Source organism: Brienomyrus brachyistius, chromosome 21, assembly GCF_023856365.1.
Source record: "Brienomyrus brachyistius isolate T26 chromosome 21, BBRACH_0.4, whole genome shotgun sequence".
In the NCBI taxonomy this organism is placed as follows: Eukaryota; Metazoa; Chordata; class Actinopteri; order Osteoglossiformes; family Mormyridae; genus Brienomyrus; species Brienomyrus brachyistius.
In genome coordinates this window covers 7,019,953-7,032,092 of record NC_064553.1, presented here as the reverse complement: position 1 = coordinate 7,032,092, position 12,140 = coordinate 7,019,953, and the positions used below count along the sequence as shown (strand labels likewise).

The 12,140-nt window shown below is 46.7% G+C and overlaps 1 protein-coding gene across 5 annotated transcripts in view; it reads left to right on the top strand.

The window, feature by feature from the left end:
* Window positions 1-12,140, top strand: part of fndc7rs1 (fibronectin type III domain containing 7, related sequence 1) — a 41,720-nt gene that overhangs the window by 20,425 nt on the left and 9,155 nt on the right. For all 5 annotated transcript variants that reach the window (XM_048989113.1, XM_048989114.1, XM_048989115.1 and 2 more), the window contains 18 exons: window positions 1,034-1,294; window positions 1,622-1,882; window positions 2,902-3,162; window positions 3,257-3,517; window positions 3,683-3,943; window positions 4,026-4,286; window positions 4,373-4,627; window positions 4,875-5,135; window positions 5,233-5,493; window positions 5,659-5,919; window positions 6,002-6,262; window positions 6,349-6,603; window positions 6,851-7,111; window positions 7,213-7,473; window positions 7,633-7,893; window positions 7,981-8,241; window positions 8,328-8,582; window positions 8,744-9,004. In XM_048989113.1, coding sequence (XP_048845070.1) covers window positions 1,034-1,294; window positions 1,622-1,882; window positions 2,902-3,162; window positions 3,257-3,517; window positions 3,683-3,943; window positions 4,026-4,286; window positions 4,373-4,627; window positions 4,875-5,135; window positions 5,233-5,493; window positions 5,659-5,919; window positions 6,002-6,262; window positions 6,349-6,603; window positions 6,851-7,111; window positions 7,213-7,473; window positions 7,633-7,893; window positions 7,981-8,241; window positions 8,328-8,582; window positions 8,744-9,004 — 4,680 coding nt within the window. The remainder of the gene's footprint in view (window positions 1-1,033; window positions 1,295-1,621; window positions 1,883-2,901; window positions 3,163-3,256; window positions 3,518-3,682; window positions 3,944-4,025; window positions 4,287-4,372; window positions 4,628-4,874; window positions 5,136-5,232; window positions 5,494-5,658; window positions 5,920-6,001; window positions 6,263-6,348; window positions 6,604-6,850; window positions 7,112-7,212; window positions 7,474-7,632; window positions 7,894-7,980; window positions 8,242-8,327; window positions 8,583-8,743; window positions 9,005-12,140) is intronic.

Sequence of the window (12,140 nt, the reverse complement as noted above, 5' to 3'; positions counted from 1 at the left end):
TACTGTCACTGCCCTGAGCAACAGCGGACACAGTGTGGGCTCCCTCTCTAACAACACAACCTGCAACGTTACCGGCCTGCGCTGCAGTCAGATCTACGCCGTGGGAGTGATGGCTGTGGGTGACAGCTGCAGCAGTCCTTCAAGCCAGACAGTCACAGTAGCAACAGGTAAGAGTGAGGGCCCAGTACAATAGGGCGTGGCTAGGGGAACGAGGGGGATTGTGGGAAAACAGTCCTAGCGTGACCATATACTCTTCCCCCACAGCACCATGTTCTCCTACTAACTTGGGAGGTTCGATTGACTGCTCATCCAACACAGCCTCGATCACGTGGAATATAAGCACAAATACTTTGATGTATAGCGTGCAAGCAGTGGGGAGGGCTGGAGACAGAGTGAGCTGCAATAACACTGCCCCTAGCTGCCAACTAAGCGGCCTCCTCTGTGGTCAGAATTACAGCTTCACTGTATCAGCCAGTGACACCAGTTGTCAAAGTCCAAACAGCACACCATTCACCCTGAAAACTGGTAAGGTGGTCTGAGTCTCCTTTATCCTGATGCTGCCATGAGTGTATGAGATGTGCTACAACACAGTGAACTTTCATTTAGTAGAAATCTCTGAAGAAATGCAGACATCCCGTTGTTCATTTCTTTAGTATACTATAATGTCATCATGTGCCTTCTTCATCGTAGGTCCATGTACCCCCTCGAACATCCAGAACCGCCTTGACTGTGGCAGCAATAACCTAACAGTAAGCTGGGACCCAAACCCAGATCCCCTGAACTACAGCGTGAGCGTCAGATCAGCAGATGGCACTGTGCAATTCTGCAGCAGCTGGAATACCAGTTGCATCATCGGCAGTTTGATCTGCGGCCTGAATTACACCTTCAATGTCACAGCCTCCAGTAATAACTGCCGCAGCCCTCCAAGCGTGACACAAACCATACGCACTGGTGAGTTCATTCACTACTAAGGTATGCCCTACCGCTTTTGCATTGTGGTCTTGATGTGAGCAGTCACGCTTTTCTCCCGTAGTGCCATGTGTTCCTCAGCTTGTCCAAGGGAACGTGGATTGTGCATCGAATGCACTGCTGGTGTCCTGGATCAGCACCCGTGGTGCAAGGACCTATGCTGCCAACATTCTGGGCCCCAATGGCTACTCCAATTCATGTACCACAGCCAACCTCTCCTGCTCCTTCAGCCAGCTGCAGTGTTCTCAGCAGTATAACATCAGTGTGCTCGCCCTGGACAGCCAATGCAACAGCACCAGCAGCCCTGCCATTTCTGTGTCTACAGGTAAGCCTCTGTCAAGCTCTGCCCCGAGGGAATTCCCAAGCTTGAGTTATGGAACAGAGTTCAATCAACTATCTCACTCTCTCCAGTTCCATGCACCCAAATGAATGTGGCTACCAACCTATCCTGCAATGCCAGCACAGCAATAGTATCCTGGGATGCCAGCCTTGGTAGGGTTTTGTGGATGTGAGAATATTAGATGTAGGGTACTGAGGTTTGAGACGAAAAATATATATGCAAACATATATATTTTCAAACACTAATGTCCGGTATAATACCTATGACTTCAGAATAGTAGGAAAATGACCAGAATATATTTGTGTCTTCCAGCTCCTTGCCCACCTGTGATAGTAAACAGTACCGTGAATTGCACCACCAACGTGGCCTCAGTGTCATGGGTGAGGGGGAACGCTGTGGTCAACGTTGTCGTCAACGCCTCGTCATCCCAGGGCCATCAGATCTGGTGCCGGTCCGGTAGTGGCACCTGTAACCTGGTGGACCTTCGGTGTGGCCAGAACTACACTGTGCGAGCCTCCGTAGCTGGGGCAAGCTGTGACAATGCTGCCAGCCCTGCCTCTTACATACTGACAGGTGGGCTTCTACAATGAGGACGCTGCCATGTCCTCTTCAGGTGGAGTTGTTGGGAGGTCTAGTAAGAATATCATACGGCTTCCTCCTTCTATGAGTTCAGTGGCACAGAAATACAACAGCATGTAACCAGCCATTGGTCCCTGGCCGGTTCTGATTGTCTGGTATCACTCACTCTGTTACCTTGAGTCAAGGAACCATCCTGCAGCATCTTTAGAAATATCCAACTTTGTATTTACTGTCAATTTCAGGCTGACATTTTCTTAAAATAAATCTACAATGCAGCTACACTCAGACAGATGAATATACACTGTAACAGCAAGTACACGAGCATGAAAAGAAACACCTTTACTGCAGGTAAAAAGGTATATCAGGATGTGGCATTGGTCGGAAAAAGAGTTTTGGAGATTCCGTATCAAAAATTCTTCATTCCTTAATGTACATTAAGTATGAACATAAATGCCTTTTGTTTTGAAAAAATCTTTTTTAATCCCCCATCTGTGACTGATACTGCTCTGCGTTTCCATCAATGTGGTGGTAGCACTAGTACATGAAGGACATTGGCTCTGTGATCTGGGCTACAGTGCCGGGAGCAAAATCGTACCTGCCAACAGCAACAGGCATTGATGGACACACACCTTTGTCTGTCCAGTAACAGCAGATGCCCCTTCATCGACTTGCACTGTGGGGAGATTTACTGTGACTGACTGGTGACCATTAGGAGAGGCTGTGATAGCAAGCCCAACCCACATATCACACTCCCAAGTAGTGAGATCTGCCTGTTTCGTTGCTGGTTGAATGTTTTTGAGAACGCCTGCCTTTTATGTGCAGTGGTAAGATCTGTCAGTGACACCTGCTTAAGCAGGCCCAGCAGAACTCCTGTCATCCAGGAAGGTCCACATTTACTTACTCTATTGAATGAATCTTCATTTTGATAGACTGCAATCTAGAAATGGGAACACGCACTTCCTCGTGAGAGTTTTGAAATGCCGTGACTGAGTATTGATATGGTATGTCCACAGTGCCCTGTGCGCCCACTAATGTGACTGCAGTGCGAAACTGCCAGCAGAGCTCGGTCATGGTGAGCTGGGCAGCCAGCCAAGGAGCCAGAAATTATACTGTCACTGCCTTGAGCAACAGCGGACACAGTGTGGGCTCCCTCACTAACAACACAACCTGCAACATTACCGGCCTGCGCTGCAGTCAGATCTACGCCGTGGGAGTGATGGCTGTGGGTGACAGCTGCAGCAGCCTTTCAAGCCAGACAGTCACAGTAGCAACAGGTAAGAGTGAGGGCCCAGTTCAATAGGGCGTGGCTAGGGGAACAAGGGGGATTGTGGGAAAATATACTCTTGACCATATACTCTTCCCCCACAGCACCATGTTCTCCTACTAACTTGGGAGGTTCGATTGACTGCTCATCCAACACAGCCTCGATCACGTGGAATATGAGCACAAATAGTTTGATGTATAGTGTTCAAGCAGTGGGGAGGGCTGGAGACAGAGTGAGCTGCAATAACACTGCCCCTAGCTGCCAACTAAGCGGCCTCCTCTGTGGTCAGAATTACAGCTTCACTGTATCAGCCAGTGACACCAGCTGTCAAAGTCCAAACAGCACACCATTCACCCTGAAAACTGGTAAGGTGATCTGAGTCTCCTTTATCCTGATGCTGCCATGAGTGTATGAGATGTGCTACAACACAGTGAACTTTCATTTAGTAGAAATCTCTGAAGAAATGCAGACATCCCGTTGTTCATTTCTTTAGTATACTATAATGCTATCATGTGCCTTCTTCATCATAGGTCCATGTATCCCGTCAAATGTCCAGAACCGTCTTGACTGCGGCAGCAATAACCTAACAGTAAGCTGGGACCCAAACCCAGATCCCCTGAACTACAGTGTGAGTGTCAGATCAGCAGATGGCACTGTGCAATTCTGCAGCAACTGGACTACCAGTTGCACCATCGGCAGTTTGATCTGCGGCCAGAATTACACCTTCAATGTCACAGCCTCCAGTAATGACTGCCGCAGCCCTCCAAGTGTGACACAAACCATACGCACTGGTGAGTTGATTCACTACTAAGGTATTCCCTACAGCTTTTGCATTGTGGTCCTGATGTGAGCAGTCACACTTTTCTCCCGTAGTGCCATGTGTTCCTCAGCCTGTCCAAGGGAACGTGGATTGTGCATCGAATGCGCTGCTGGTGTCCTGGATCAGCACCCGTGGTGCAAGGACCTATGCTGCCAACATTCTGGGCCCCAATGGCTACTCCAATTCATGTACCACAGCCAACCTCTCCTGCTCCTTCAGCCAGCTGCAGTGTTCTCAGCAGTATAACATCAGTGTGCTCGCCCTAGACAGCCAATGCAACAGCACCAGCAGCCCTGCCATTTCTGTGTCTACAGGTAAGCCTCTGTCAAGCTCTTCCAAGAGGGCATAACCAAGCTTGAGTTATGGAACAGAGTTCACTCAACCTTCTCACTCTCTCCAGTTCCCTGCAGCCCAGCGAACGTGGCTACCAACCTATCATGCAATACCAGTACAGCAATGGTATCCTGGGATGCCAGCCTGGGGGCCCGTCGTTATACAGTGTTGGCTCTGGCCAGCAGGACATTCCTGTGTTTCACCAACAGCACTATCTGTCAGCTGAATGGTCTGCAGTGTGGACAGACTTATAACATAACTGTGCTAGCTGATGACGGTAACTGCAACAGCACTCTGCGGACAAGTGCTACCATGACAGCAGGTAGGGTTATGAAGATGAGAGAATATTAGAGGGGTCTGATATTAAGGGAGAAATATTTATGCATATGTAAATGAAACATAAACAATAATGACTCAAATGATAGTCTTAATTTAGTTTCGATAGAAATTGATCCAGAGATATTGACACCCACTTGCTTATTTGGGTTGTTGGAAAATTAAAAACCAGCAATGTGAATGGTTTCAGTTGTAGAATGCCCCTGATGAGTATTGATATGGTATGTCCACAGTGCCCTGTGCGCCCACTAATGTGACTGCAGTGCGAAACTGCCAGCAGAGCTCGGTCATGGTGAGCTGGGCAGCCAGCCAAGGAGCAAGAAATTATACTGTCACTGCCTTGAGCAACAGCGGACACAGTGTGGGCTCCCTCTCTAACAACACAACCTGCAACATTACCGGCCTGCGCTGCAGTCAGATCTACGCCGTGGGAGTGATGGCTGTGGGTGACAGCTGCAGCAGCCTTTCAAGCCAGACAGTCACAGTAGCAACAGGTAAGAGTGAGGGCCCAGTACAATAGGGCGTGGCTAGGGGAACGAGGGGGATTGTGGGAAAACAGTCCTAGTGTGACCATATACTCTTCCCCCACAGCACCATGTTCTCCTACTAACTTGGGAGGTTCGATTGACTGCTCATCCAACACAGCCTCGATCACGTGGAATATGAGCACAAATAGTTTGATGTATAGTGTTCAAGCAGTGGGGAGGGCTGGAGACAGAGTGAGCTGCAATAACACTGCCCCTAGCTGCCAACTAAGCGGCCTCCTCTGTGGTCAGAATTACAGCTTCACTGTATCAGCCAGTGACACCAGCTGTCAAAGTCCAAACAGCACACCATTCACCCTGAAAACTGGTAAGGTGATCTGAGTCTCCTTTATCCTGATGCTGCCATGAGTGTATGAGATGTGCTACAACACAGTGAACTTTCATTTAGTAGAAATCTCTGAAGAAATGCAGACATCCCGTTGTTCATTTCTTTAGTATACTATAATGTCATCATGTGCCTTCTTCATCGTAGGTCCATGTACCCCCTCGAACATCTGGAACCGCCTTGACTGCGGCAACAACACCCTAACAGTAAGCTGGGACCCAAACCCAGATCCCCTGAACTACAGCGTGAGTGTCAGATCGGCAGATGGCACTGTGCAATTCTGCAGCAGCTGGAATACCAGTTGCACCATCGGCAGTTTGACCTGCGGCCTGAATTACACCTTCAATGTCACAGCCTCCAGTAATAACTGCCGCAGCCCTCCAAGCGTGACACAAACCATACGCACTGGTGAGTTCATTCACTACTAAGGTATGCCCTACCGCTTTTGCATTGTGGTCCTGATGTGAGGAGTCACGCTTTTCTCCCGTAGTGCCATGTGTTCCTCAGCCTGTCCAAGGGAACGTGGATTGTGCATCGAATGCGCTGCTGGTGTCCTGGATCAGCACCCGTGGTGCAAGGACCTATGCTGCCAACATTCTGGGCCCCAATGGCTACTCCAATTCATGTACCACAGCCAACCTCTCCTGCTCCTTCAGCCAGCTGCAGTGTTCTCAGCAGTATAACATCAGTGTGCTCGCCCTGGACAGTCAATGCAACAGCACCAGCAGCCCTGCCATTTCTGTGTCTACAGGTAAGCCTCTGTCAAGCTCATCCCAGAGGGCATTCCCAAACTTGAGTTATGGAACAGAGTTCACTCAACCTTCTCACTCTCTCCAGTTCCCTGCAGTCCAGCGAACGTGGCTACCAACCTATCATGCAATACCAGTACAGCAATGGTATCCTGGGATGCCAGCCTGGGGGCCCGTCGTTATACAGTGTTGGCTCTGGCCAGCAGGACATTCCAGTGTTTCACCAACAGCACTACCTGTCAGCTGAATGGTCTGCAGTGTGGACAGACCTATAACATAACTGTGCTAGCTGATGACGGTAACTGCAACAGCACTCTGCGGACAAGTGCTACCATGACAGCAGGTAGGGTTATGAAGATGAGAGGATATTAGAGGGGTCTGATATTAAGGGAGAAATATTTATGCATATGTAAATGAAACATAAACAATAATGACTCAAATGATAATCTTAATTTAGTTTTGATAGAAATTGATCCAGAGATATTGACACCCACTTGCTTATTTGGGTTGTTGGAAAATTAAAAACCAGCAATGTGAATGGTTTCAGTTGTAGAATGCCCCTGATGAGTATTGATATGGTATGTCCACAGTGCCCTGTGCGCCCACTAATGTGACTGCAGTGCGAAACTGCCAGCAGAGCTCGGTCATGGTGAGCTGGGCAGCCAGCCAAGGAGCCAGAAATTATACTGTCACTGCCTTGAGCAACAGCGGACACAGTGTGGGCTCCCTCACTAACAACACAACCTGCAACATTACCGGCCTGCGCTGCAGTCAGATCTACACCGTGAGAGTGATGGCTGTGGGTGACAGCTGCAGCAGCCTTTCAAGCCAGACAGTCACAGTAGCGACAGGTAAGAGCCAGGGCTAGGCATAGAAGGGTGTGGCTAGGTGTTTGAAGGGGGTTATGAAAGGAGAGTTGTCCTAGTGTGACCATACAATTTTTCCCCCACAGCACCATGTTCTCCTGCTCGTGTCAGACCATCCATTGATTGCTTATCCAATACAGTCTCACTCACATGGGATGTAAGCCCCAACAGTTTATCTTACAATGCACTGGCAATCGGAAGGGCTGGAGACAGAGTGAGCTGCAATAACACTGCCCCTAGCTGCCAACTATGCGGCCTCCTCTGTGGTCAGAATTACAACTTCACTGTATCAGCCAGTGATTCTAGCTGTCAAAGTCCGAACAGCACCCCAGTCACCCAACCAACAGGTATGAGGGTATGCTGTTCTTCCTTACCTTGATGTTGTCATTAGAGTATAAGTCATGGTACAACCCAGTGCAGTTCATTTAAGTACATGAAGACATTCAGACAGCCTGCTGTCCTTTGAGGTAATTTACAGTCTTATTTATTTATCTCCTTCATCACAGCTCCTTGCTCGCCAACGAATATCCAGAACCGCCTTGATTGTGGTACCAACAGCCTGACAGTCAGCTGGGATGGAAATTTAGATCCCCTGAACTATAACGTTGGTGTCAGATCAGCGGATGGCATTGTGCAGACCTGTGTCAGCATAAGTACCAGTTGTAGTGTCACCAGTTTGAGCTGTGGCCAGGATTACGGCATCACTGTAACAGCCTCTAATAATTACTGCCGCAGCCCTCCAAGTGTGACACGAACCATACGTACTGGTGGGTTGACTCACTTTTAAGGAATGCCCTAACACTTTTGCATTGTAGTCCTGATCTGAGTACTAACACACTTTTTTTTCCCCAAAGTGCCTTGTGTTCCTCAGCTTGTCCGAGGGAATATCATTTGTGCATTGAATACATTGCTGGTGTCCTGGGACAGCACTCGTGGTGCTCAGGCCTATGCTGCCAGGATTCTGGGCTCGAACGGCTACTCCAATTTGTGCACCACAGCCGACGTCTCCTGCTCCTTCAGCCAGCTGCAGTGTTCTCAGCAGTATAACATCAGTGTGCTCGCCCTGGACAGCCAATGCAACAGCACCAGCAGCCCTGCCATTTCTGTGTCTACAGGTAAGCCTCTGTCAAGCTCTTCCCAGAGGGCACTCCCAAGCTTGAGTTATGGAACAGAGTTCACTCAACCTTCTCATTCTCTCCAGTTCCCTGCAGCCCAGCGAACGTGGCTACCAACCTATCCTGCAATAGTAGTACAGCAGTGGTATCCTGGGATGCCAGCCTGGGGGCCCGTCGTTATACAGTGTTGGCCGCGGCCAGCAGGTCATTCCAGTGTTTCACCAGCAGCACTACCTGTCAGCTGAATGGTCTGCAGTGTGGACAGACCTATAACATAACTGTGCTAGCTGATGACGGTAACTGCAACAGCACTCTGCGGACAAGTGCTACCATGACAACAGGTAGGGTTATGAAGATGTGAGAATATTAGATAGAGGGACATGATATCAAGGGAGAAAATATATATGCATACAGTTAATGAAAGACAAACACTAATGTCCGGTATAATACCTATGACATCAGAATAGTAGGAAAATGACCAGAATATATTTGTGTCTTCCAGCTCCTTGCCCACCTGTGATAGTAAACAGTACCGTGAATTGCACCACCAACGTGGCCTCAGTGTCATGGGTGAGGGGGAACACTGTGGTCAACGTTGTCGTCAACGCCTCGTCATCCCAGGGCCATCAGACTTGGTGCCGGTCCAGTAGTGGCACCTGTGACCTGGTGGACCTTCGGTGTGGCCAGAACTACACTGTGCGAGCCTCCGTAGCTGGGGCAAGCTGTGACAATGCTGCCAGCCCTGCCTCTTACATACTGACAGGTGGGCTTCTACAATGAGGATGCTGCCATGCACTCTTCAGGTGGAGTTGTTGGGAGGTCTAGTAAGAATATCATACACCTTTTGACTTGTTTGGGTTCATCCAAACACAACAGCACCTAAGAACGAACAAACACAACAGCAACGCTTAACCAGCCCTTGGCCGTTGCCAGGTTCTGATTCTTTGTGATCACTGTTTCTGTCACTTTGAGCCAAGAGCTCATCCTACAGTGTTTTTGGTGATAGCTAGGACTGTTACGATAATTACCTTATCGACTTATAGCATGATAAATGGACATAACATCAATAATTTTTTCTGACCTTGATACTGGAAAATTGTGTTTACATAAGTGATTGTTTACAACAGAACGAATGCCCCCAGTGTGGCATGGTGGTGCAGTGGTTAGCACTGTTGCCTCACACCTCTGGGACCCGGGTTCGAGTCTCCGCCTGGGTCACATGTGTGTGGAGTTTGCATGTTCTCCCCATGTCGTCGTGGGGTTTCCTCCGGGTACTCCGGTTTCCCCCCACAGTCCAAAAACATTCTGAGGCTAATTGGACTTTGTAAATTTCCCGTAGGAGTGAATGTGTGAGTGAATGCCCTGTGACGGGCTGGCCCCCATCCTGGGTTGTTCCCTGCCTCGTGCCCATTGCTTCCGGGATAGGCTCCGGACCCCCCACGACCCAGTAGAATAAGCGGTTTGGAAAATGGATGGATGGATGGAATGCCCCCAGCATTTTAGCTAGTTGTGATACTTCTGCCCTCTTATCTGTTCTCTGTGCCGTAAATGTGGCTCAGGGCTGATTCATAATTTATGTGAAAGTTGCAACGCAGTGTTCTGAATGTTCCAACTTATAGCGCCAACGCGCCAGGCAAGGTTGCTCTTAAAAATCAGTTTTATGGAATGTGGTATGGATGCTATAAAACTAAATAAAAATTTTACTAAAGCCTTCTGAGCATTATGTACTTACAGTATGAAAGGCAGGGTTATAATTGTTAAGGAAAACATGTCCATAAACTGAAATAAAATAAGATATAAAAACAAAAAAAAACTTCAACTAAACGACAACTATAAATACTGGTTCCAAAAACAAATGAGATAAAACCAAATGTCAAATACTCCCAGTTGCCGTTTTTAAATACTATTTAGCTAAAGTAATAATTTGGTTATCTTTGGGTTTCTTGTGTAATAACCTCGAACCACAGAAATATCAAACCATCTTGCGACATTTTGTAGTAGCCAAAGTCCTATAACTTTCCATCTATCCCTAGCAATAAAATTAGTATAACTTAAATTAAAATATACAACCACAAAACAGATTTACATCTTTAAAATAAAAACTAGCCAAACCACGCCTCAAACTAAACTAGATTTGAAATGATTTTTTTTTTTTTTTAAATAAAAATAAAAAAAATCAAAACGATACCAACACTGACAAAAACACACAGGGGTATATGGGGTTGCAGTACTAACATATTTCATTTTGTAGGTATCTAGGAGTCTTTATAATCCTGTAGCAAGGAATCATTTAAAAGCTAGTATGTCTGGACTTTCTCAGTCAACCATTCTTCAAATCTTCTAGCTATTTTCATCACTCTGATCAAATGTATTTATATATGATCTGTGGTCTGACTTCTTTCTGACTTCCCGTTACTTTTCCCCTGGGAAATGAACAACTTAGGTTTGTTTACCTCAGTGAGCAGAGACCGCAAAACTGGGCTGGCAGTATATTGCTTGTAAAAGGACCGAATGACTCTCTACCTCCCTGTCCCAAATGATTCATATACAATCGGCCCACGTTTATCGTGGTAAATCAGTTCCAGACTCTACCGCGATAAGTGAATTTCCGCGAAGTAGGATTCTTTATTTATAAATCGAATATTTTCGTAGTTAGATCGTAGAACACCTATTTACGACCTTCTAAATACGGTTTTTAACTTTATTAGAGCGCTCTGAACATGAAATAACACCCTTTAGTCACCATTACTGTTATGATTGCTGGACACGGAAGCAGGAACGGGAAGACGAGGAATCAGGATCGAAGGGTTTATTTGGAATCACGCCAAATGCAGGATACAGGAACATGTAACATCAAAACGTCAATGACAGACCTGGGGTTACAGACTCTGACGTGGACTTAAATACACCGTTATATCCCGAGTTGCTGTATGCCCAGAACAGAACTGCAGGACACCATTTACTCATGGCACACCCCAGCAGACACACTTGTGGTATATATTATTATATTGTACATGTAGTAATTCAACTTTACTTGACCAGATGCGTGACTATTAATAATCCCGACTATGTATCAGCGCTGGATATCACCGGCACGCCATGCATGTCCGTTATAGCCGAACAAAACTACAGCTAAAAGCGGCCCTGGGGACCAAAATGTTTGTCCGTTACAAGTTAAATTCCGTTATATGCGAGTTCGCTCTATCCAATGCTTTTTCTGCATGTTCTTAAAGGCGCACGGCCAGGATCAGCGGACCTCGTCCGTTATAGATGATATAACGGGATTTTACTGTATAATCCAATTTTTTGTTAAAAGAGTCTGTGAATGCATTTTATTTATTTACATTTTGGTTGTGTGGTTCTATATGTGTTTAATTTGTTTAGGATATTTAAATATTTTTGAGTTCTAATTTCATTCTCTTAGTATTCTTAAGAATTATAAGTTCATGGATCTTTCAAAAGGGTGTACTTCCATTACTATACAAAGATATTATCGTTATATGATACCACAAAATGATCTTAAAATGAAAATAATATTATTTATCACAATTATTTCTGGGATGATATATTGTCCAACAGAAACAGTTATTGTAACAGGTTTAGTGGTAGCACTGCCATATGAGGGTAACATTGTCTCTGTGACCTGGGCTCCCATGCCTGGAGCAGAGGCATATCTCACAACAGCAACAGGCACTGACAGACACACACACTCTTGTCTGTCCAACAACGGCAGATGCCCCTTCATCGACCTGCACTGTGTCACAGTGGTGACTAAAGACAGAGGGTCCATTCCAAAGTAACACGCTCCGTAGTAGTGATATTTGCCTGTTTTGTTGCTGATCGAATGTTCTTTAGAACACCTGTCTTTTATGTGTAGTGGTGCACTCTGTCAGTGACAC